The sequence below is a fragment of the Pistacia vera genome, unplaced genomic scaffold (genome assembly GCF_008641045.1).
Source record: "Pistacia vera cultivar Batoury unplaced genomic scaffold, PisVer_v2 Contig625, whole genome shotgun sequence".
In the NCBI taxonomy this organism is placed as follows: domain Eukaryota; kingdom Viridiplantae; phylum Streptophyta; class Magnoliopsida; order Sapindales; family Anacardiaceae; genus Pistacia; species Pistacia vera.
In genome coordinates this window covers 551,438-575,335 of record NW_022196474.1, presented here as the reverse complement: position 1 = coordinate 575,335, position 23,898 = coordinate 551,438, and the positions used below count along the sequence as shown (strand labels likewise).

At 35.3% G+C, this 23,898-nt stretch overlaps 2 protein-coding genes and 1 long non-coding RNA gene across 3 annotated transcripts; 1 reads left to right on the top strand and 2 right to left on the bottom strand.

Annotated features, from left to right (window-relative positions):
- Positions 1–11,338: 11,338 nt before the first annotated feature.
- On the bottom strand, positions 11,339–13,747 carry LOC116111085. The gene is made up of 3 exons (XR_004124998.1): positions 13,411–13,747; positions 12,021–12,259; positions 11,339–11,695 (listed from the first exon to the last, which is right to left on the bottom strand). It is a non-coding gene; the product is annotated as an uncharacterized LOC116111085 (long non-coding RNA).
- A 3,890-nt stretch (positions 13,748–17,637) lies between these two features.
- On the top strand, positions 17,638–19,612 carry LOC116111081 (transcription factor bHLH30-like). The gene is made up of 2 exons (XM_031397281.1): positions 17,638–18,332; positions 18,895–19,612. The coding sequence occupies exons 1-2, from the start codon at positions 18,027–18,029 to the stop codon at positions 19,387–19,389; spliced, it is 801 nt and encodes a 266-aa protein (XP_031253141.1). The 5' UTR covers positions 17,638–18,026; the 3' UTR covers positions 19,390–19,612.
- Positions 19,613–20,760: 1,148 nt separating this feature from the next.
- Positions 20,761–22,564, bottom strand: LOC116111072 (ABC transporter G family member 10-like). The gene has a single exon (XM_031397274.1). It carries the CDS (start codon positions 22,562–22,564, stop codon positions 20,762–20,764), a length of 1,803 nt encoding a protein of 600 aa, XP_031253134.1. The 3' UTR covers position 20,761.
- Positions 22,565–23,898: the final 1,334 nt, after the last annotated feature.

Sequence of the window (23,898 nt, the reverse complement as noted above, 5' to 3'; positions counted from 1 at the left end):
TTCCAAGCTTTTATAACATGGCAGGGGCCAAACTAGTCTCCATGCCTTTAGCTAGCCATTTTGTGTTAAGTAAATCACAATGCCCAAAAATTTAAACTGAACTGCTAAAAATAGAGTATGCCCCTTTATGCAAATGTAGTTGGATCTTTAATGTATGCAATGATTAGTACTAGGCCAGATTTAGCTTTTGCCATTTCCATGTTGAGTAGGTTTATGTCTAACCCTGGTATGGAACACTGGATAGTCCTAAAATGGGTGTTAAAATACATTAATAGTTCACTGTGTGTTGGGCTAGAATACTACAAAAGAACTTCTTTTCTTGATCTTGTTGGCTTTGTAGATGCTGATTTTGTAGGGGACAAGGACACTAGAAAGTCAACTACAACCTATTTCTTCACCTTGGGTGGAAATTGTATAAGTTGGAAGTCTTAATTGCAACCGATTGTGGCTCTCTCATCAACTGAATCTGAGTACATTGCAGTGACAAACGTATTCAATGAGGCACTTTGGCTTAAGGGAATACTGTCAAAAGCAAACCTAACCAGTGGAAAGGTAACAGTTTACTCAGATAGCCTGAGTGTTATCCATCTGAGTAAAAACCCTGTATATCACGAAAGAACCAAACATGTGGATGTTTGCTTCCATTTTGTGAGAGACCTGATCACCCGAGGGGTTATTGAGTTGAAGAAGATCTCTACTGAAGACAACCCAACAGACATGGGAACTAAGATTGTTACTCCAGCAAAGTTCAAGCACTGCTTGAACTTGTTGTTTGTGAAGTAAGTAGGAGTGACAAGAGTGATAAGGGAGCTGGACTGGGCAAGCTGCACTAATGAGGGTTTTTAATGCTTCCAAGGTGGAGATTGTTGAAATGGAAGCTTGAAAACGATGTCACTTTGGGTTTAAGTTGGACGGTGTTGTTTTGAAGCATGGTTAAGTGAATCCTGGTCATCAATGATTCTCTAATCCAACAGGTACAATCTGTCTCTTGGTCAACAGTATATAAACTCACATATTCAGCAGATTAAATCAAGCGAGCCATCTTCTTCATCGAGCAAAAGTTCTTAGCTAGGGTTTGGGAAATTTCTTGATCTAAACTTGTTGTAACTAGGTAGATTGAGTGATTAGGCTGTAATCATTCTGTAAGAGGGTTAGATCTCTTTGATTGGAGTTTTCAGGGTGACATTATCTGAGGGTAAATTATGGGTTGATCTTCATTCAAGGGTATTTTCTGTAGGCTGTTCTTTTGCAGGTTTATAACTGTGATTCTTGAGAAATATTAGTGCAGTGAGCCTCCATTTCTAAAACTCAACGTGGATGTAGCTTATCCAAACATTGGATAAGTAAACCACAGTAAATCACTATGTTCTTTCTTTTCTTGTGTGATTGATTGTGTGTGTTAGGTTTAGAGTTTGTGGATTAATTCAAAACAAATTCAAAATAGTTGCCATGTTTGGTTCACTCTTAGTATAATTACCAAAGAGTTAACAACTTTTTCCCATCCAAATAATAGATTAATGACATTTTCCCACCCACAAACTTTTAAAATATCATTTTACTAACCAAACTTATATTCCAACGGCGATCAGAGAGCAAACTCGGTTCAAGGTGTTCGAGTTTTTGAAGAGAAGAGGTCGATGAGTCTTTTGGTAATGGAAGGTTGGATATTGATGGTTGAGATTGATCGAAATTTGACTTGGGAGGGGCGGTTATGCAAACCCTAATTGCTCAATTATCGGTGATTGGCGGGGTCGATGGGAGTAGGGTTTGAGGAGTTTTGGTGAGTGATAATTAGGGAAGAAAATGGTGATGGTGTGGGGTCGTAACAATGTCGAAATCAGAAACATGAAATAGTATTTTAAAACTCTACTGGTGAAAAAAGTGTTATTAAACCATTATTTGGATGGGAAAAAGTCGTTTACTCAATTACCAAATTTTTGATTTATGTCTTGGGAAAAGTAAGACAAAAAATTCGTGCATGATACATAAGATTTGTTTATTTAAGTACCTTTCTGAGAGAGAATTAATAAATTATCCATTATTCCTTTGCATTGGGAACATTGACTGATTAATGTAGTATATAAAGGAATATATTTAAATAATCAATAACACTACACATACATCATTCCCTTACAACATCCCCTTACAACATGACATGGCAACTGACGTGGAAGATGCCACCTCATCTGCCACATTAGTCAGATGCCACGTCACTTCCCTCCAAAAAATTAAAAAAAAAAAATTTCTCTAACCCTAAATTTAAAAATTTAGCATAACCCCGTGAATCAAATCTTAATCCCAAAATTCATTTGCAAACCCTAAAGTTCAAATCTCCTTTTCTCTGTCTCTCTCTCTCTCTCTCTCTCTCTCTCTCTCTCTCTCTCTCTCTCTCTCGCGGCCTCTCCTGCCACCAATGCCCTCTATCTCGTCCTCTCCCCCTTATCTTCTTGGACCCTCAAAATGTTGTTCAGTGTCAAGATAAGATTTCAAAAAAATCTCCAAATTTACACCCGAAAACCTTAAGATCTCTAAGCTTTACAATGTTGCTTCAATCCAACTAAAGCTTCTGGTTTTTCGATTAGAAATATGAATTTCACAAGAAGTTTTCACGGGAACTTTAGTTTGCTGCCAATGTAGTTCTTGCTGCCATGTTCGTCTTTAGCCATTTTTAGCTTCTTTACATGTTCCTCACGTGGAACGCTATCGTTTTGCAAGTTTTAGTTCATACCAGGTTTCAAGGTAACATTTTTAGTTTGTTTTGTTTCTCAATTTATTTATTTTTTTTGGTTTCCCAAGTAATGAAGTACTGTGTTTAATGTATATTTTGCAGGAAGAAGAGAGAGATTGTTTGTAGAGTAACTGGGACAGATACAGAATCAAGGTAACATTTTTCTTTGAATGTTCAAATTTTTTTGTTAAGATTTGATGCAGATGAAATGCATTTGTATGGTTATTGTTTTTTTAAGCAACTATTTTGAATTTGGTCTTGGGGCTTGGTTTTGGCCCTACAAAGCATACTCCTTTAATCAAATGTTTGTGTTTCATTAATTGATATTGAAGTTTATATGAATATATACAGGAAAAGCAAATAAATGAAGATGGGGAAAACCCACCTGCCACTAGTACCCATCAGAAAAATGATAAACCTGAGCTTGATTCGAAGGTTGATGATGTGAATCAGATAACCAACAATGATACAGAAACAAATGGTCTAGGTGGTGGTATGCAGGCATTTATTTATGATTTTTTATTGAATTATTGCTAACCTAAATGTTAGTCAATGGATATGTTTCTTGCTATATGCTGATTGGTTTAGTTATTGGTTAATCGGTGCTATCTGACGAATTCAATTTTCCATGCTTTGCCTTAGTAGTTGAACTTATGGGGATGTGATTTGCTTCATATTTATTTTCTTCTATTGTCATAGACTTCTTGATATGCTTAGAAAGTCGAAGGGTAAAATCTTGTTCAATATTATGGCTTCGGGTAATCTCATTAAAGAATACGATATTGACTTTTGCCTGTAGCATTCAAGTCTATCAGCTTGTTCATGTCCTTTGAATATCACACTAGATCACCACTTTCTAGCCTATTGTCCAAGAGAAATCAAGTTTCCACACAAACATATTGTCGTGACTAGGATATGATCCCAAGACCTTTTGTACAACTACAAGAGATCTTACTAGTGTGCTAGCTTGAACTCAAGAAATAAAAATTAGTTCCTTACAGAATATGTTTTCTGTTCAAATTTTTGACACTTGTTTTAGTTTTCATTACTTTCTAATGATGAAGAAAAAACTAGATATTTTTTTGTTGAGTAGGACGTGATTTTTAGTTCCTCTTATCCATATTCTATTATATTTGTTTAATGCACATTTTCTAATATATGTTTTCAACAACTTTCATTCACCATTCATAATTTTCTGGTTTATGTTTTACTCAAAATGACATAGGCTAAAGTTGTTTTTAACTTCAGGTTTAAGGTATCTCATGCGTCATCCAGTAATTTTAGCTGGAGAAGTGAACGTATGGCAATGATCGAAAATCAGAATTGGTGGGTGCTGGAAGTCGATCGAATCTAGTCATGTAACTTGTTTTGTAAATGTTGTTGATGAGGTTGGTGACATTATAATTTGGTGCTGGAAGTTTATTACTAAAAATGCCAAATAAAGAGACACATAATGTGTATTAGCATTAGTTACTCAGTGTCAAATAGATGTTCAATATAGTTGATTGCTAGAATCAAGTACGATGTTTGATTTGGAATCTATCAAGGAGATGGAAACAAATGTAAGGAATTAGTGAAGCAGCAAAATGATTAACTAATTATGATTAATTGTGATCTAAGAAACTCACAGTTCATCATAATGATGGATTTGAGCTAGAAGGCTAAGCCAAGGTGGGGGCTATTTATTAAATATATAAATCTCTATATTGCAGCATTTATTTTTTATTTTTCATTTTTAAATTGTATATTGTTATTGTTTTTAAATCGCATGACTTGTTTATTGAGACTTTATCCTAGTAAAAAATGCATCATTGTGTTTCTTTTGCTTTAAATTTGCAGCTAGTATGTCTATCAACATTTTTCTGAACATTTTCCTGGAGCTTAGATTTTAGAATTATTACTTTAAAGTTTGTGATAGTTCTTAATAAAATTGGTTTGGTCTCAATAGGTAATGGAGGCAGCCCAAGCTTCAGCTGGATTGCCAGGTAGTTATTGTGGTCATGCATTGTTGCTTTAGATTTCTGCATTTTATGTGAGGCCATGATTGATGTGCAGCTGTTGTAGATTGGTGGGTGCTGGATAAGAAGCCTAGGAATGTTGTAGTTTTTGCACTGTGTAGATTGAGCAGTTGTGCAGGTTGCAGTTTGTTTATGCAATTTCCAGGAGTCTTGGGCAATATGTGCAGGGTGGTGTGTGCTTGAATTGAAGTAGTGTAACAACTGCTGTAAACTAATATAATGCATGCATAAGAACAATAGAAAATGGGCCCAAAATGTTTCCTTTTTATTATAAGTCATACGTCTTTTATACACAAAGAACGTCATTTACAAAAAATGCCATTTTAAAAGACAAAACAGGGGAAACAGTGTAGCTATTGCTCCTCGCTTGCCGACGCCCCTCCGACCGCATCGTCACCTAGATCCTGCATCCACAAAGGAAAATAACGAGGTGAGCACAAAATAATGCTCAGTAAGTAAAACCCTTTATCTGTCTATCCCCGTATGTATTACTCTTAATTCTTTCCTCACACTTTCTGTTGTTTCCTACTAACGTCATGGCCTCATCTTACCGGAGGTACGGCCGGATGGCGTTCACACAACACATCTCACTCTTCATGACTATCGGGTGGAATTCACACAGTACCAACCCGTTCTTAGTGACTACCGAGTGGGGGTCACGAAGCACCTACCCAGTTTTCGTAACTATCGGGTGGAGACCACATAGCACCTACCCGTTCCTCATGACTCGGGTAACGATCACCAAGCATTAACCGTTCCTAATCACTGTGGTGATGATCACAAAGCATCAACCCATCTTAATAAATATCAGGTGATGATCACAAAGCATCAACCCCTTTTCTAATAACAACGGGTGATGACCACAAAGCATCCACCGTTTCTACTACCTATGGTGATGATCACAAAGCATCAACCCATTTTAATGGCTAGTCGGGGGATGACACAAAGCATCAACCCGATTCTCAAACTGTCGGGTGATGATCACAAAGTATCAACCCATTCTACTACTCTTCATTCACTCCACTCTAGCACTTCCATTCCTCCACCCTAGAGTAGTTGCATCCACAAAGTTCTCTACTCAAAGAGCAAGTGCATACACAAAGTTTCTACTCTTCTTAGGTCATTCTCAATGCATAATTTATGCTTATGGATGGTTCATCTCCACTAATGCACTTATGAAATGCCAACATGCAATGTTGCAAGAATTAAGGTTCACTACTATACTCAAACCTTATTAGGCATTTCATCAAACAACTCAAGTGCATAATAAAACAACAATAACAATGATTCTAAATCTTTCTCTAACCATCCAAAATGGGGAGAAACCCCTCACATAGCCACATATCCTGCCAAAGAAAGACACTTCCAAAAGGATTTCCTCAATACCTTCAATTCCATCTCAAACTACCTTCAACCCACATCTCACATCTCACATTTGCAATGTATAAACAGTCACAAGGCACTAGAAATCTCATTTAAGGCTCAACACATGGCATATAACATGTAATAACATACATACATAAGTGCTATCAAAACCCTCATCAAGAAATTCCCAAATCTCAACTTGGGTTGGGGTTTACTTACCTGTTATGGAGAGATTTCACTAACTCTCCTTTCACTGGTTGCTTGACTTTTCTCTACCTCAACAAATGAACAAAAACCCTCAAACTCAATATATACAAAAACTCACAAGACTTCACAACCAAAGCACAGAATCCTACCTTAGGATGCCTTAGGTTGATTTTTACCCCAATCACTCCAAAAGCCCTTAAAACTCCTTGATCAAAAGAAAGAGAATTGAGAGGAAGCAAGAGAGGGAGTGGTGATGGAGAAGAAGAATGAAGGGTTTGCAATGACTTAATTCCCTTTAATGAAAATTATACACAAGCATCCCCATTTTGCCCTTACTCTTCTTGGGAATTATTATATCCTTTGATTCATTACTAACACACCCCCATAGCAACATATTCTCCATGAAAATTCCTTACATTTTACTCCCCACTTTTCCTGTAATTAGGGGTAGAATGGTCAAATTGCCCTTAGGGAAGAAAATATCTAAAACTTAACAAACATTTGGTCGGCCTATCGCTGCGGCGAAGAAACTTCTGTCGCCGCAGCAAAACTGTCCAGCAGTTCCCCGTGGCTTCAACACCTCTTCACCGCGGCGAAGATTCTTCTTGCCCCGGCGAAGCTTGGAACACTGAACTCTTCTATTTTCAACCAATTTCAGGGCAAGTATTCAACATAACACTCAATCAAAGGTCAACCAAACAATATTACCAAGAAACCAACTCAAATAAGAGCAAAAGAAGAAACAATAACTACGTACCTCAAGTGGGGCGTTACACGTAGTGATCTGGACAGTGGTGTGTATGGAGGGGCAGCAGATTGTAACAGCCACTACTACTCAAATTATCATAATAAATACATATAAAATAATATAAAGAAATTGGGCCCACAATTTTCTTTTATTAAAGATATATACATATTCTTTACAAATATATACATTTTTACACAGATTATAATGTGTACAAAAGATATTAAAACATGGTGGACAGTGTAACCGCTTCCTCTCGCGTGTCACGTCTATCCGACTGTGTCCTCACCTAAATCCGCAAAACATAGGAAAACAACAGGGGGAGCACTAAAATAATGCTCAGTAAGTAAATCCTCTATCATCTATCCCCGTAAATCTCTCTCTCTAATTCTTTCTACAACTTCTCATGCAACTTCTCTTGGTAATTCTCTCTCTCTCTTTCTCTTTTTCTCTCTAGAACTCTTTTCTAATAACTCTTTCAAAGTCACGGCCATTTACCGGGGGCACGGCCGGGACTCGCTCCCACTCTACGTGACCTTACTCGTTCTAGCCGATCGGACTGGTTATGCATGGATTCGGAAAACCTTGGCCATGTGAGCGTATAATCTCTCTTTCGGGTACTCGGGTATAGCCTCATCCGTATGCACTCTCATGGGCTACACCACTCTCTATCTCATACTCATGCCGCTCTCTCAATGCGGCGGACATGCGGGAATACTCTACCCATTACTCACGGGTTCCCCATCGCACAACCTACGCTATTCTCTTTCTCTTAATTCTTAAAGTAGCTTTACTCAACTTCTTTACTAAGTCTCAAGCTACTTCTTAAGTGTATAAACAAATGTGTATAGCTAGCTCATGCTCACTAATGCACAATGAAATGCCAAATACAAGATTCCTCAAAACAGTATTTTGCACAAGTCACACAAAAGGGCCATAACTTGCGTATACACCTTGGATTGCTACGGTTTTGGTTCGTTTTAAAGCTAGAAAAAGGGCTATAACTTCTATGTTTTGGTCTCAGCCCATTTCATCGTAAGATGCCCAAAAATTACTTAGAAAGTCATGGCAGTGACAGGGCAACTTCACTAGGCATTTCATCAAATATAATGCATGCATACTTTAATTCTATTTTTGATACCTCTTTACCCTTTCTTTAACCATCCATAATGGATCAAAACTAACCCACAATAATCTAAACATGGCCAAGAAAAACACTTCAATTATTCTACTTAAATTCTTTCTAAATGTAACCAAACTTCACTGGTTACCACAACTTCATTTCTATTCTCATGGCTCAAATCTTCTCATCAAAAGCCATCACTCATCAAAATATCATTCTCAACAATCAATCTCAAGCTCATAATATGAGCATACATATCTATCATTTGATTGCTTAAACCTTAAGTTGGGTTGGATTTACTTACCTTGTCAAAGGTGACTTCTTTAGCACTTTTCCTTTCCTTTGTTGTCTTGTCCTTCTCTACAACTCAAAACAACACACAGAACAATAAAACAACCAAATAAGACTTCACTATAACTATAAGAAAACTCACATCTAAGTATGAATCCTTACCTAGGATGTTTAGATGAAATCCTACTCAAAACCCCTTAATTCCCTTACAAATCTGGAAGATTGGATGGAGAAATTAAGAGAAAGTAGGCAAATGGAAGAGGCAGTGGAATGGATGGACTAAAGGGTTTCTCTACACTTAACCCTTTTTAGGCATATTATAAGCATCATTTCCATTTGCCCTTGTCCTTCCTTGGAAATTCCATCTATATCCTTTGATTCTTTACAAAACACCCCCCCCAAACACAAACTCTACTAAATTTCCTTTCATTTTACTCCCCACTTTTCTACTAATTAGGGGTAGAATGGTCATTGTGCCCCAAAAGAATAATTCTCTAGAAAACTCAAGAAACTTTGTCTTGGTCGTCGCCGCGGCGAAGAACTTCTGCGTCGCCCCGGCGAAACAGAGCAGAACCTACCTGTGGGTGCAGCTCCTCCTCGCCGCGGCGAAGCTTCTTCTTCGCCCCGGCGAAGATTGGATTTCCAAACTTCACCAAAAATTCAACCAATTTCAAGGCAACCATTCAACCAACTCAACATACAAACTCAATTGAAACTGAAACAGTAAACTTTTAACTAATACAGCAAATCTTAAATACGTACCTCAAGTGGGATATTACAATGATTGCTGCATTTTTTGCAGTTTCTGGGTGAAGGCTTCAGTTTGGTTGTCTTGTGTAGTCTTACTGTTTGTGTATAAGGATTGTATATTGATAAGAGCTTGAAAATACACATTTAGTTAGTGGCTTTTGGGGCATTAATTGTGGGAAATTAGGCTTAACTTGGTAAGTTGCTTAATATTTTCATAATTGTCTTTTACGGGATCAAGGGTGTTTTTTAGTGTTTTTCAGGTCACTAGTGCTTAAATGTTATGCTCGGATGAAGAATCATGTTTCCAACGGAATGAGTGATGAGTGGAAACAAACGGATTAAGAATCGGAGTTGAATTGAAGAAGTTATGGAAGTAAAGAGAAGATTCTAGATTACGTTCCAGCTTGCGCATGCCTCGGTATTTTGATAATATCTTGAGTTTTAAAACTCGTATTTAGACGATTCTTAGACCGTTGGAAAGCTGATTCAAAGGGCTATATTTCATATGTTTAAAACTTTTCAAAATTCCATAGTTATCGAGTTAAAAAATCAACATCTTTGAAGAATAGTGGAATGATATGGGAAAAGGGCAGCAGCTATTGTGCCGCAGTACAGTGTCACGGCACACTTTTTCCAGTAGCTACTATGCTGCAGCACAGTACCATGGCACAGTCATGGAAGTCACTAGTTTGTTGTCCATTTTTAGCCAGGAGACTAGGGTTAAGGGTTCCAAATCAAATAAAATTAAGGAAAAACAAACCCTAACCCTTGTGGGATATAAATAGAAGTCTTTTAGCATTATTTAGGGGATTCTTGGGTGAGAAGAAAGGGAGAAAAATCTGAAGAGGAGAGAAGAGAAGTAACAGAAATTCTGGAGCTTTGATTCACAATATAGAGAAGTTTTCCTTATTCTTTTCTTGTAAACTCATGATGAATGTTTTAATAAAGATGATTGTTTCTTTCATGTTTATTATGAACTAATTTTATTCTCTAGGGCTAAGATGTAGCCCAATCTCTTAATTATGTATTGATCTTTGATTGTTAATTTTTATTAAGAAGTCTTCCTAAGTTTTACTATTATTCCTAATGCTTTTGATTCTTAAAGTCCCAAGAATTGAATGAACTAATGGACTAGGTTGAGATCGAGAGATGATACTTAGTTGGTCTACGGTAGTAAAATCATAGGTTGAGCGAACGCTAGAGATAGGTTACCGCGACTTGTGAAGTTTTGGTAAACTCCATAGAGCGTAATGATCTCCAATTGCTTAAATCTGATTAGAGATAATTCGGGTTAGTAATTAGGGGTTAATTTGATAATTGTTCGAGAGAAAGTTATTGGAAATTTAGGGAGTTTGAACTGTGGGAAGAGCTTAAAAAATTAGCATAAGAGATCGACACATATGAATAAGAGTTGGTGTGAAGTCTTGCCCTAGGTCTTGTCATCTTGTTTTTTTACCCAAATGTTCATTTTAATTGTTCTCTGTTCAGTTTTCTTTTTAATTCAGTTGTTAATTTTATTTTATTTAGGTTTTCCTTGATAAAATTTGGATTGATCAAATAGTAATAGGATAGTTTAATTGGTAATTGATAATAGTAATTCCCTTGGGTTCGATATCCGTATTTATACACTTTATCACTTGCACGATTTCGTACACTTGCGAAAATCAACAACAAGTTTTTGCATAATAAACAGGAAAGAAACAATCATCTTTCTTCTCTATTGAAGTAGTGATCTGGACAGTGCTGTGTATGGAGGTGCAGCGTGATTGCTGCATTTTTTGCAGTTTCTGGGTGAAGGCTTCAGTTTGGTTGTCTTGTGTAGTCTTACTGTTTGTGTATAAGGATTGTATACACTTGGTTGCTCTTGTTTCTTTTTGTGTAGTTTGGTCCATTGGGCATGTCCAAGGTCCTCGCCTATGTAAAAGGGAGTGTGATTTTTAGGATGTAATTCTTTTATTTTTTAATAAAATTAGTAGGTTTACCTGAAAAAAAAAAAAAAAAAAACTGGATTTTTAATGTTTGCAATTAACTAAAAGCAGATAATACATTATTTCTGCCATCACAGTTTCAAGAGGAAAAGCTGGCTCATCTCTGGCACCAAAAAGAACAAATAGAAAAAACAAATGTGAATTGTATTACTGATCATATGCAAATACATGAAAACCATATTTATCCACATGAAAGAAAATAAAAGTTCATGAAAGATATCACCACAATTGATTTTTTCTCCAGTTTCATCCTAAACAGCATGTTCCATCCTAACATCCTAAACAATAAGTCCAATTTAACAAGCTTCGTCCTAAACAACAACTTTTCTGTAGCTTCTCAAGTTCACAAAGTGGAGAAAGACTGCACAAATTCTGATTTTTTTTCAAATTCTACACAAACTGGAGAAAGATTGCAACTTCTCAAATTCTGCAGCTGCAGTAGAAACTGCCCAAGCTTCCCATCCAGCAAACTGAGAAAGACTACAACAAAAGAAAGACAAGCATCAGATTATAAACAGAAAAAAGACATGCATCAGATTATAAACAGAAAAAAGACATGCATCAGATTATAAACAGAAAGGAAAATACATGGAAAACTAAAATTAACTAGATCATTCATATTAGAGTTGATTTATCAACTAAGGCCAAGAAAATATATGTGTTCATATTATAGTTGATTCTAGCAATCAACTATATTGAACATCTATTTGACACTGAGTAACTAATGCTGATATACATTTTGTATGTCTCTTTATTTGGCATTTTTAGTAATAAACTTCCAGCAACAAATTATAATGTCACTAACCTCATCAACAACGTTTACAAAACAAGTTCCATGACTAGATTCGATCGATATCCAGCACCCACCAATTCTGATTTTCGATTACTGCCATATGTTCACTCCTCCAGCTCTTTTATGAAAACACTCACAACAAATGCACTTGGGAAGGTTGCATTTAGCAAGGTATTCTTCTCCAAACACCTTTGAGTAGCACTCTCATATGAAATTGCATCATCATAATCATTACACAGCCAAATTAAGCACTGATAATAAATTCACACATTCCATTAGTAAAATTTAAATGAGTTGGTAAAATTTTTCCGCACAGAGATGACAAAGAAGATGCATTGAGGTAAAAACTATTTAAAAGAGAAGGCTGCTCAATAGTACAAGAGTTAAACAACAATAATTTACATCTTTTAAACTTTATTTTCTGTAATCCACAATTAATAGACTAAAAGACTGGAATGTAATAAGCAAACAAATCCAACTAGTAACCACATATTAAATAGACTGGAATGTGAACACAATAAATTATACTTCCAATTAACCAGATATTGCAGACCATAAAAAATAATTATTGAAGGCTGCTGCCAAGCTGAACATTAAATCTAATCAACTATGTATAACTTGTCTTAATTCCATCAATTTCTCTCATTGAAGGTCTTCAAAGACAAAGCAACATGTTGCCATCCATTCCAAACTCCAAACGAATCAATAAGCATGTTATTCCTGTATTCCATCCAGTGGCAGTATCTCAAGCAAAATTAATGAATAATAAGAAACACATTTACAGTGAGAAGGAGCATCAAATGGAAAAATTTCTCAATCAAGAAAGTTTGTGAGGACACTAACACAAGAGTACATGGGAACATGTACAAAATCCTCAATACCATAGTTCATATTTCAGTTTCAAGTTCAAATGACCACATAAACGGATCACCATATGGTGTGTTTTCAAGCCTAATCTAGGCTAGTTGTAGACCACCGTACACCTAATTGTCAGCCAACCCTAGCACATGAAAAATGAAAATGAATAAGCTCAGTATATCGAAATAGAGAGCAACAGAGGCCAAAATATATTTGTCATATGGGAAGCGCTTGATCAAATGATCAGTGTCATAGACTATGTATCTGTAGAAGACCAAAGAACTAATTCCACCATATACAACAATAGTCGTTGATCCAAGAGGAAAGAACATCTAGAACATAACAAAAGGATTTTCAAATTCAAAGAAAAAAGAGCAGAGATACAGTCAAAGATAAACAACTGTAATGAAATGAATAAATAAAGAAATGGATAGGGTTAAATTCCCTCCATATCTGTTTATGAATCATAATTAGCAAAATCCTATTAGAATTAAGAAAATAAAAGAGACAGAGACAGAGAGAGAAATAAGGGATGTGGACATACGGATGAAAGGGAGCAATGAGAGGAAAGGGAGAAGGCCAGAATTACTCCTTAGGAGGTTGTTGATGGAAGAGTAGAGAAGGAGACGGAGGAAACCAGAGTGGTCAACACAATCAAGGCGGTCGAAATTCCATAGACCTGATAGATGAATACCCAATAGAGCTGGTGTAGAGGTCGACTTGGTGCAGTTGTAGTGGCAATTGCGTTTCACCTGAGATTGGGGAATGTGGTGGCTAGGGTTCTAAAAATTGAAAGGAAATCTGGGAAAAACTTGAGGGTTCGAATTTGAGTGAAAATGAAATTAATTTAGGATTTGAATTTAGGGAAAATGAAATTTGTTATCGTAAGAAATTTTTTTTTTTTAAATTTTTTAGAGGAAAGTGACGTGGCATATGACTGATATGGCAAATGAGGTGACATCTGCCAGGTCATGTTGTAATGTTGTAAGAGAGTGATGTATATGTAGTGTTATTGTTAAATAATTTACGTACAATTTTTTTTTTTTTTTGGTCAGAATTTAAATAATTTACGTACAATCTAAAAAGCTATTTCCTCACCGTTTCTTAGAGGCCCATGGGCTGCAGCACATGCTTTGTATAGTGGACCAAAGAGTAATCTCTCCCGTTTTTTGAAAGCCCATGCTTTCTCAATGTCTAAAAGCCATTCTTAACATTATTAAAACAGTAATTTTCACTGTAGGTGTAAATACAAGTACAACATTGTTGCTATTTCTTAATTATGTTTAATACATATTCTTCTTCGCAATGATAATCAATAGTCTGTGTTATCGTGCCACTTCATCATCTTAACCGTTAAATTATAGGTTAAGTAAATTAGCATCTTAAATTAAGTTAAAATTCTAAAGTTACTATAACTTGACTCTATATATTATAGTTAGTAAATAAAGATATGGCAAAAAAAGGGTACGGGAATTTTACGGGTATGATATGACAAATGGTGAAAAATACGTTTATAAAAATTTGGTCATAAAATTCAGATACGAGAAAAATAATATACGGGTATATACAAGTTTAATACGGTACATTGTCAATAATACGTTTTGAAAAATACAGTAATTCTTAAGCATATGTTATATATTTTATTATTATATATATAAGTCATGTGATTTTGTATTTGTATTTTAGGTATTGGACATTGTTTTATATTGAGAATTTCATGCACATCTTTTCTTGTTGAAAATAGATTATAACTATGAAATGGTAGCATTTAAATAACAGGAAGTATTATATAATTTAAACATTTTGCAATTTCATGAAATCTATCTCTTTTATTTTCTCTAAAGCTAGAAAGGAATGTGTTTTTTCTTTTTTAAGTCGGATGATTTGGTATTTTTCATTTAATAGCATTTTGTTTGTTGCATCCTTATGCATCGAACAGCTCTCTATGCTTAATTTGTGTAAAAGATGCCATCAATAGTTTGTGCAAGTCAAGGCAAACCGCAAAAGTAGACAAGTCTAATTTGGCCGTGACTTTCAAAATATCATTTCGATACAATAATCAGAATCCCAAATACAGTTCTGTATCTACATTGTCCACCCATCTAACAGTTTATGACCCACCTAGTTTGAATTTGAAGATGTGGCAAGCAGATAAGACGAAAATCAATGGTATTATCAACGATTAATCAATCAATTTCATACCAAAATCTTGACGGAAACTAACAACATTAAGTGAAGCTCAGTAGCTCACCTCCCACATTGCGAGCGCAAAATCACACTCAAATAGTTATAGAACTCTGACAATCATTTCATCAAACATGTTTAAAAAATGGTATCTTTATAAAGACTTATACAAAGAAAGCTACAAAATGAAGAAAAAAACAAAGAAAAAACGAAAAAAAAGAGAGAGAGAGAAATTATGAAGATCAAGGTAGGGATTGTCTTTGTATGTCCCCTTTGTATTTGTCTTTGTAAGACCAACACTTCTCAACATGTTTCGTACACAAGTCAATCCACCAACATAACAAATCAACAAGAAAAATGTTATCCTTACAAAGACCCATACAAAGAAGGTTACAAAAGGACATTAGCAAGAAGCAAAAAACAAAGAAAAAACGGAAAAAGAGAAAGAGAAATCATGAAAATTAAGGGTATAGATTGTCTTTGTATGCAATATTTGTATGTTTCTTTGTAAAATTAGCATTGCTCAATCAATAATCCAATTAAAACACTAAGTCAGCCCGTACTACTACTACTACTACTCACACACCAACACAAACACAAGCAATCCATTCTATGAACATACAAGATTCAAAGAGAGTTAAAAAAAGAATGAGAAGAAATATGTACTTGAGGCTTGAAGTCTTGGAAAAGAGAGTTAAAAACGAGGAGAAGAAGAGATCAAGACTCAAAAGAGAAGAAAAGTGATCAAGATTCAAAGATACGGTTGTTTTTGTTTGATAATTGATATTTGATAGCTGAAGAAGAGACAAAGAGAAACTGAAGAAAGGGGATTTCGTTGACAAAAACCCCCCTAAAACGGCGTTGCTTCCCTTATCAAATAATGAACTTTTGTCTGCAAAAATACAGCTGTATAATTTGACAATAATTCGGTTGGGGTATATAATTCACGAATTATACGATTGTCTAGATAAAATACATAAATTCATATTTTATACACGAATTATATGATTGACCATATAATTTACGTATAAAACACAAATGTATTAACTAATTATATACTATAGGGGTGTTTGTTTGAGCTTATAGGCTGATTAAACCAACTTATAAGCTTTAAAATTAAACTAACCTGTTTGTTTATAATTTTTATACGTATAAATTGAACTTATAAAAAAAAAAAAAAAATTGGGGGAGAGGTATTTCTTTTTTTGTAACTTATAAACACTTATATTATCACATTATCCTTATTTAATTTTAAAATTCTACTGTATAATTTATTAATTGATAAAATAATATAATATTATTTTTAATCATTTTAATAATAAAATATACTTATAAATTATATTTTTTCAAACGCGTTAATTACTTATCAATCACTTATAAATATTTTAATTAAATACGTAATTACTTAAAATTTTAAATACTTATAAATTTAAATTAACTTATAAATTAATTTTCACAAGGGATGATAAGGTTCGAAAATATTAATAATTCTATATTAAGATTTATATTTATCGTATTAGTAGGACCACCTAAAATGAAAAATGGCGTCTATAGGTAAACAAGTGGGTTTTAATAATTGTCATTATCAGGAAAATTAAGCACGATTATAAAGTCAAATTGGGGTAGTTAAGTGTCTAATCTAATTGGCTGCTTTAAAGTGATGAATTTGTCATTTGCCTAACTTTCGATTGCTGACTGTAATAATAAAATAAAATATTTCCATCAATACAGAAACGACAAATGGAAATTCAAGCGTTGTGAACGTCGAGTACAACTAGACAAACACAAAAGTTAGATATGTGAAATCAATTTTTTAGCCCACATTGATACGTGTGTCTTCTCAGGAATTTTGGATTAGGATTTAACTTGATCATAATCTGCTACTTTTTTCTTAGTCATAGAGCCAAAATTTTCAATAACGTTCATATTTATTTAAATTTAGCCAATAAAATAACATTACAAATCCCAAATACGTATTCTTGATATAAATATTATCAACTTAATACATCTATAAACGTTTATATTAAGATAAACGAGAGAGGAGGAGGTATTTTTTCAGTATAAAAAGTACCTCCAATAATTCTTCACAAAATTCATATTAACCCACCAATTAAATGATAATCTATACAACAATTCCAATTTTTATTTGTTTTGAAAAGAATAATTTAATTAAACTCTGCATATATATATATACATAACCCTTAGAAGTGTTAGAAAATGTATTTAACAATATATAAAAAATTCCATAGCACATTTTAATGCACAAGATTAATCTAACACAAGACTATCAAATTTTTAATGTTATGGATTCAATTATTGGAATCATTAAAACCAATCAAAGTATGTGCATGTTTGAACCAAAATTTAATCAATTGGAAGGACCGAATTGGAGTATAACGAGAGTCTTATTATAACATTACTAAAACCCAAAACAAGCATGATCTCGAGGGCTATGACTAAGCATAAAACTCGATTAAAACATTAGTAGGTAATAATACTACTTTATTAGCTTAAACCTAATCTGTACCACAGAGAAAAAGAAAAAGAAAAAGAAAAATATTGGAAATATATTTTCTCACCCCCTTCATGATGCTTAGTTTGAAGTCTTGACAAAGTCTCGTACACTTGTACTCCACAAACTGGCAAAACTTGCCTCAACTTTCTGCTTTTGTAGGGACAATTACCAAATCCTCACTCTCAGATCTGTGTCTTCTTTCTTCATTCTGGAGTAAACTTTCATCGTATATCCAAATACAGTATGTATTCCTCGGTAGCTAAGTGTTGAAACTGTCCCTTTAACTCTGTTATCAGCCTTCTATGTGCAAGTTAAACCCATGAATAAACACTCGAAAGCATATATCTAAACTAATTAAGTCCTTCGACACTTTTTCAACTCACGCTAAGCTCTAGATTGGGAACCCATTTTGCCATTGTTATCTTAAAGTTTGGATTTTTAATCCTTGTTTGGTGCTGGTCATGGATCCTTATTCTTGGAGATCATGTAGGAATGGCAATGGTATTGAATCAGTGAGTGATGAGCTATTTGTGAATAACGGGTTGCAAGGGAGAGCAAGAAATGGGTCCTCTTCGTATTCGTCTTTGGTTTTGGATTGTGAGAGAGGAGAGCTTGTGGAGGCTAGTGTGAAGTTGCAGAGAAAAGGGGTCCCAGTGGAGAAAAGTGTTAAGGCTTTGAAGAATCATATTGAAGCAGAAAGGAGGCGGAGGAGGAGGATTAATGCGCATCTTGATACGCTTAGGAGCTTAATACCCGGTGCAAAGAAGGTAACGTTTGTTGTTTGATTTGTATTCATAGCTGTTTAAAGTAAATTAATTTGGTAATGATGGTTCCTTCAAATTTTAAAATTTAGATTTGATGAAAACTGGATTGTCTTTTCTCAAAGGTTACTACATATGAGTTATTTTGATGTAAAATGGATTGAGAATAGCTGAAACATGCTGCTATGCTCACTCGAAATGATTTATTTTTTCTTTGTAAAAAATTTAAGAGGAATTAGTGAAGGTTTACTGGTAAATTGCTGTGAATAATTTTTTCCTTTTTTTGGTGTATCAGATGATTTGAGTCTCAAGAGTGGTCTGACAATGAATTCTTTGATATTTAATTGGATTTGTTAGTTTGAAAGAGCTAGTTGGTATTGAACATGTATAACTTCATAACTTCATAATTTAGATTTCAGCATGTGAATTTGGATTTCGAGCTTCAGGTATCAGTAACTGGGATTCAGTTACATGTTCATTGTCAATACCACTGTGATCACGCAGATCTCTTAACTTTTTGTGGTTTTGATGAAAATTGGTTGGCTTTTGCTGCCAATTTGAACTCTAGATGGACAAAGCTACAGTGCTGACTGAGGTTATCAACCAGTTAAAAGAACTGAAAGAGAATGCCACAGAAGCTACTGAAGGTTTTCTCATACCAACAGACATAGATGAAGTGAAAGTTGAACAGCAGGAGGAGGGAATTGATGGAGCCCCTCATTCAATTAAGGCATCTCTATGTTGCAACTATAAACCGGGACTTCTCTCTGACTTAAGACAAGCACTTGATGCTCTTCATCTCATGATAGTGAAGGCAGAGATCGCAACCTTGGGAGGCAGGATGAAAAATGTTATTGTTATGGCTAGCTGTAAAGAAAGGAACTTCGAAGATACTGAAGTATGCCAGTCTCTTGTGAACTCTGTTCACCAGGCAGTTATGTCTGTCCTTGATAAATTTTCAGCCACAGAGGAGTTCCTTTTAGGAGCCGGACTTTCAAATAAGAGGCGAAGGGTCTCTTTGTTTGATTCTTCCTTGTCATCTTCGCCGGGGGATCTCTGGTGACCATATGATCTCTTAGTGATGGTTTGCATCTTCTATTCTATTGCATATGTTTTCTCTGTCAATATGCACTGGCATACTGGGTGGTGATACAATGAATGGTTTTTTGACGTACTTTTTATTCTGCTTTACCAACTCTAGAGATAAAAATGTACTAATGTCTTGTGCCTTCAACGTAGATCACTTAGGGATCTTCATCGAAATTGTGAATCATAGACAGTATAGCAAAGTTCATGTAATTTTCTGTATCTCTCATGCTCTTGGATGAATAAATTGAAAAAGGGATTCTCATATGCCTGGAGATAAAGGGAATTCTTAAAAATTATTTTTATGCTTCTTTAAATATATTATGCCACAAGTTTCCACAAATTTGGGGCCACAATCTCTATGATGACTGCTGACTGGTGGGGAAATCTGATGACCAGTTCTATTTAGAGAAATTGAAGGAGTTGGTGTTCTAAACTAGTATATTCCAAAGGAGTTGTGGCAGAGTGCAGACACTGCTATTTGGAGGACTTTGTAACCGACAAGTTTCTTGATGAATTTCTCTAAGACTAATTAGAAGTTAAAAATGGGAGGAAAATAATTGACCATGGACTCTAATGTTGGAGAGTACAACAAGTTCTGCTATGTGTGAATGATAATTTGGAAGCTCTTGCTCTTCAGTAAATGTAATTATCTAGTAGATGCATAGGATCAGCCGATCAGCTTGAAGGTATTTCAGTGCATCATTTGTAGATAGAGATCATTATCAGTTTATCTCTTCCAAATTTTAGAATGAATCTTTGAAACACCTGTAGAGTTTGAGAAAGGGAAAATGCCGAACATAAAAAAGAAACTAAAAAATCTCTGCTGCATTTTGAAAATCTGATAATGAATCTCTCTTAAGATTCATCATAAATTTGTCCTATATTTTTTTAATTGTATTTTTATTTGTCTACGTTGAAGTCAAATCTAAAATGGGTCAATAAAATTTTTCTAATGAAAAGAAAGCAAAAAAAGTAAAAAATAAAAATCGTCTTTTAATGTATTTTTGCCATAAAAAATGAACTTCCCTTGGCAGAGAATGACTCGGTAAAACAAATTAAAAGGTAATAATGTATGAGTTGGAGTTTGCGAGTCGAGTGGACCGAGCCCAGCCCATTTATGGCTCTATGCAATGTACCGACTACCGTCAGGTTTGATCGAGTCAAAACTCCATGAGAGTGCATGCAGTGATACCCTTTTGAAAGACGAGAAAACTATACAGAAATCAGAAACAAAATCTATGCAACAAATACACAATTTTATCTAAGAGAAGATAATCTCAAAACAGTTCAGGAAGAGCAGAAACAAGTAGACTGAATCTCTACATTTCAAATTGACGGTTGAAAACTTACCAACGTTGGGTGCGGTAAGATCTGTACCACAGAATTAAAAAGCAAAGAAATCTGTACCCAAAAATGAAACTCAACATTACACCTAGATTACTCCATTTCTGTGATTCTTTCAAACCTTGCTGCATCAGAAAGCCATCACCATACAGATAGCAGTTTCCTTCCACAGTTTGTAGGCATCTCGTCTTCCCCTTCTCACCTCCATACTCATTTATCACAAAACACTCAAACGGGTACTTAAACAAACTCAAGTAGTGCATGAAAATCCAATACCAAGGAATGTCATCTTTTGATATAAAATAGCCTGAAAACAGGAAGTAAGACCCCATGAGCCCCGCGATCAAGGAATTCCCCATTATGAAATTTGGCACCAGAGCACTGAAACATACCACGAAAGAATTTGACATCATCACCACCAACCAGACCACCAGTGAGAAATAGAGAAACCCATCTACTTCCCTCCTTAGTCCTACTAGCCAGTACACTGGAATGGTGTAAAGAAGAGCCACGATCAATAGGAAAGGGAGGAACACCAGGGTGTTTGATATGACATAAGAAGAAACTCTATAAGCTCCTCTTGAGGTTTCTCTCATCAAAAATTTCCTCTCTTGCAAGAAAATTGGTAGGCCTTCTGTTGTAGATGACAACAGGAAGGTGAGGCTGAAAGCGAAAAATCCCATTTGAGTTTGTAGCATTGATTTCTTGGGATCATTACACGCATTCATGAATATAGTTCCAAGCACAACACCAGCAAGTATGGATTGTAATATTCTTGCAGCAAAGAGCTGTTTTGTTCTGCTAATATTCTTGGAGAATCTCTGGACGAGTATTAAAACCTCCATGAACGGATTATTGGAGTAGTATGTTTTAGTTTCTTCAGCTTTAGGTAGGTAATTGGGATTTTTAGTCGTAAGTTCATATTCCTCTTCTAAGATTCCATCTTCTAATTCGCTTTCTTCAGTATTTATGACCACAACTTCCGTCACTTCAATGGCAAACTCAAGCACATTAACATGCCGAGGAATAGAGTGACCTGCAAACCTAAGCCTGTGCTCTAGGAGATGCAAGGATCCATGATGAAGAACTGTTCCGCTTGATAGTAACAAAATTTGATCAAAAAGCTCCAGGATTCGGAAGCCTGGTTGATGGATGGTTAGCACAATTGTCTTACCTTGCTTCATAGCCATAGATTTCAGCAACAAAGCTACATGAAACGCTGATGCTGAATCCAATCCCGAAGTTGGCTCATCGATCAGAAGAACAGCTGGGTCGTGAACAAGATCGACCCCGATTGAAACTCTTCGCTTCTCCCCACCAGAAATGCCACGGCTTGATTGACCACCAATTCTCACATTGGCAACATGCTCTAGTCCAAGCTCCACCAGAAGCTCCCGCACTCTAGCCACAGCCTTGTCGAGCCCACCATGCAACCTGAGACGAGCGCTATACATGAGCGTTTCTTCGACAGTAAGGTGTGGGAATAGAGCTTCATCTTGTGTAACATAGCCCGAAACTCTTCGAAATTGTCTAACGTTCATAGGTTGCTCATTTACAAGAACGTAACCAGAGACACTACTCATCGGGACCATTCCAGCAAGAATCTCAAGCAATGTGGTCTTCCCTGCCCCACTTGGACCTGCAATTGCCAGAATCTGGCCCGGTCTAGCTTCACAATTAACATTCTTCAAAATGTATCTGTTATTAGAAGGTGTCCCCTTCAAGCAAAACCAATTAAAATCATCAACTCGCCTGGACAATCTGTAAGAAAGTTTCGTAGTCCTTATTCTAAACTGAGTTTCCATTGATAGAAAACGAAGAAATAGAATTAAAAAGAGAAAGCAAAGGAGACGTGGAGTGTAGAATAGAAAGAAGTAGAACTGGGAAGATGAGCTAACACACCAAACCAAGTCTCTGCATAACACGCAAGGTAGCGGCAGAGAAACAGATAGATATTTGTGTGTATGGCATGATTGAGTGATTAATAAAGAAGGGCAGTGCTTTTATAAACAGTGGATATATGTTCGAGACACCTTGACGGGGCAGGTGGTGGGAAAAGGACTATTACGAAGATTGACAGTTTCAAATAATGTGCAAGTAAATGCAATTACAGATGAAAATTGTGGAGTGTTGACTCGATGTGGGGTTGGTGTTTATTACATCACACATGGCTCTTTCCATGTGAACTAGTAATTTGCTGTTACCATCTCTCTGAATCCGAACAGCCGTTTAAATGACCATTTGTTATTACCAAGACATCGGGATAAGGTTCGTGCTTCTCTTGTGAGCTCTTGTTTTATTTCCAAGTTCTAATTTTGTCTTTATTTTATTATATATTTACAGTAATATACTCTAGAGTTACCAATATCTCATTCATTTTCTTGATGCAATGTCATTTCCCCGTAGCGGTGGCGAGGCAGTAAATATGGAATATGGATAGTTCTTTATTCCGGGTTGACCTTGCGATGGCAAATAGGCAATAAATAATCATTATACAAACGAACAATGTGGACCGTTCTACATTTTGGGTTGACCTTCTGAATAATTAAATTTATCCTTACTTGCAAGTATGAGAATGAGATGATGAAAAATAGTACTGTCACATTTTTTATTGTAAATTTGGGATCTGCCTAGAAGTAGTCTGATCTCAAGTATAGATCAAGTGATTTTCTGTTTGGATTTGAGCCTTTGACAGACAATAAACATGAATTTAGGGTAGGAAATTAGATGCAGTGACAGTACAAGAATAAAGGGTTATAGCCGATTTCTAACCGGTTATCTAAATTTTTTTAATAAAAAACAATATATTATTTTTTTAAATAATTTTGATTTATTTTTTAAAAATAATTTTACAAGTAATAAATAAAATAGTAGTCTAATAGTTTTTCCGAAGTTTAAAATACAATGCTATTATTTTAGACCTTCTGAATAATTAAATTTATCCTCACTTCCAAGTAGAGCCGTATATGAAGAGCGGATTGCTAGTTGTATCACTTCAACGGTAGTAAATGCAGAATAGCCAATGCTTATTATAATTTATATAAGAATTAAGATCATCATTTTGCAACTTGCATGCCTATGAATATGATGGTTAATTTGTATAATCTATGACAACTTTCGTTGATAAAATTATAGTTTA

What these genes read in the sequence shown, in the direction of transcription:
- LOC116111081 (XM_031397281.1), top strand. Translation starts at nt 18,027, where the DNA reads ATGGATCCTTATTCTTGGAGATCATGTAGGAATGGCAATGGTATTGAA. An exon ending in TAATACCCGGTGCAAAGAAG is followed by an intron (nt 18,333 to 18,894) that starts GTAACGTTTGTT and finishes TTTGAACTCTAG; the next exon opens with ATGGACAAAGCTACAGTGCT.
- LOC116111072 (XM_031397274.1), bottom strand. Translation starts at nt 22,564, where the DNA reads ATGGAAACTCAGTTTAGAATAAGGACTACGAAACTTTCTTACAGATTG.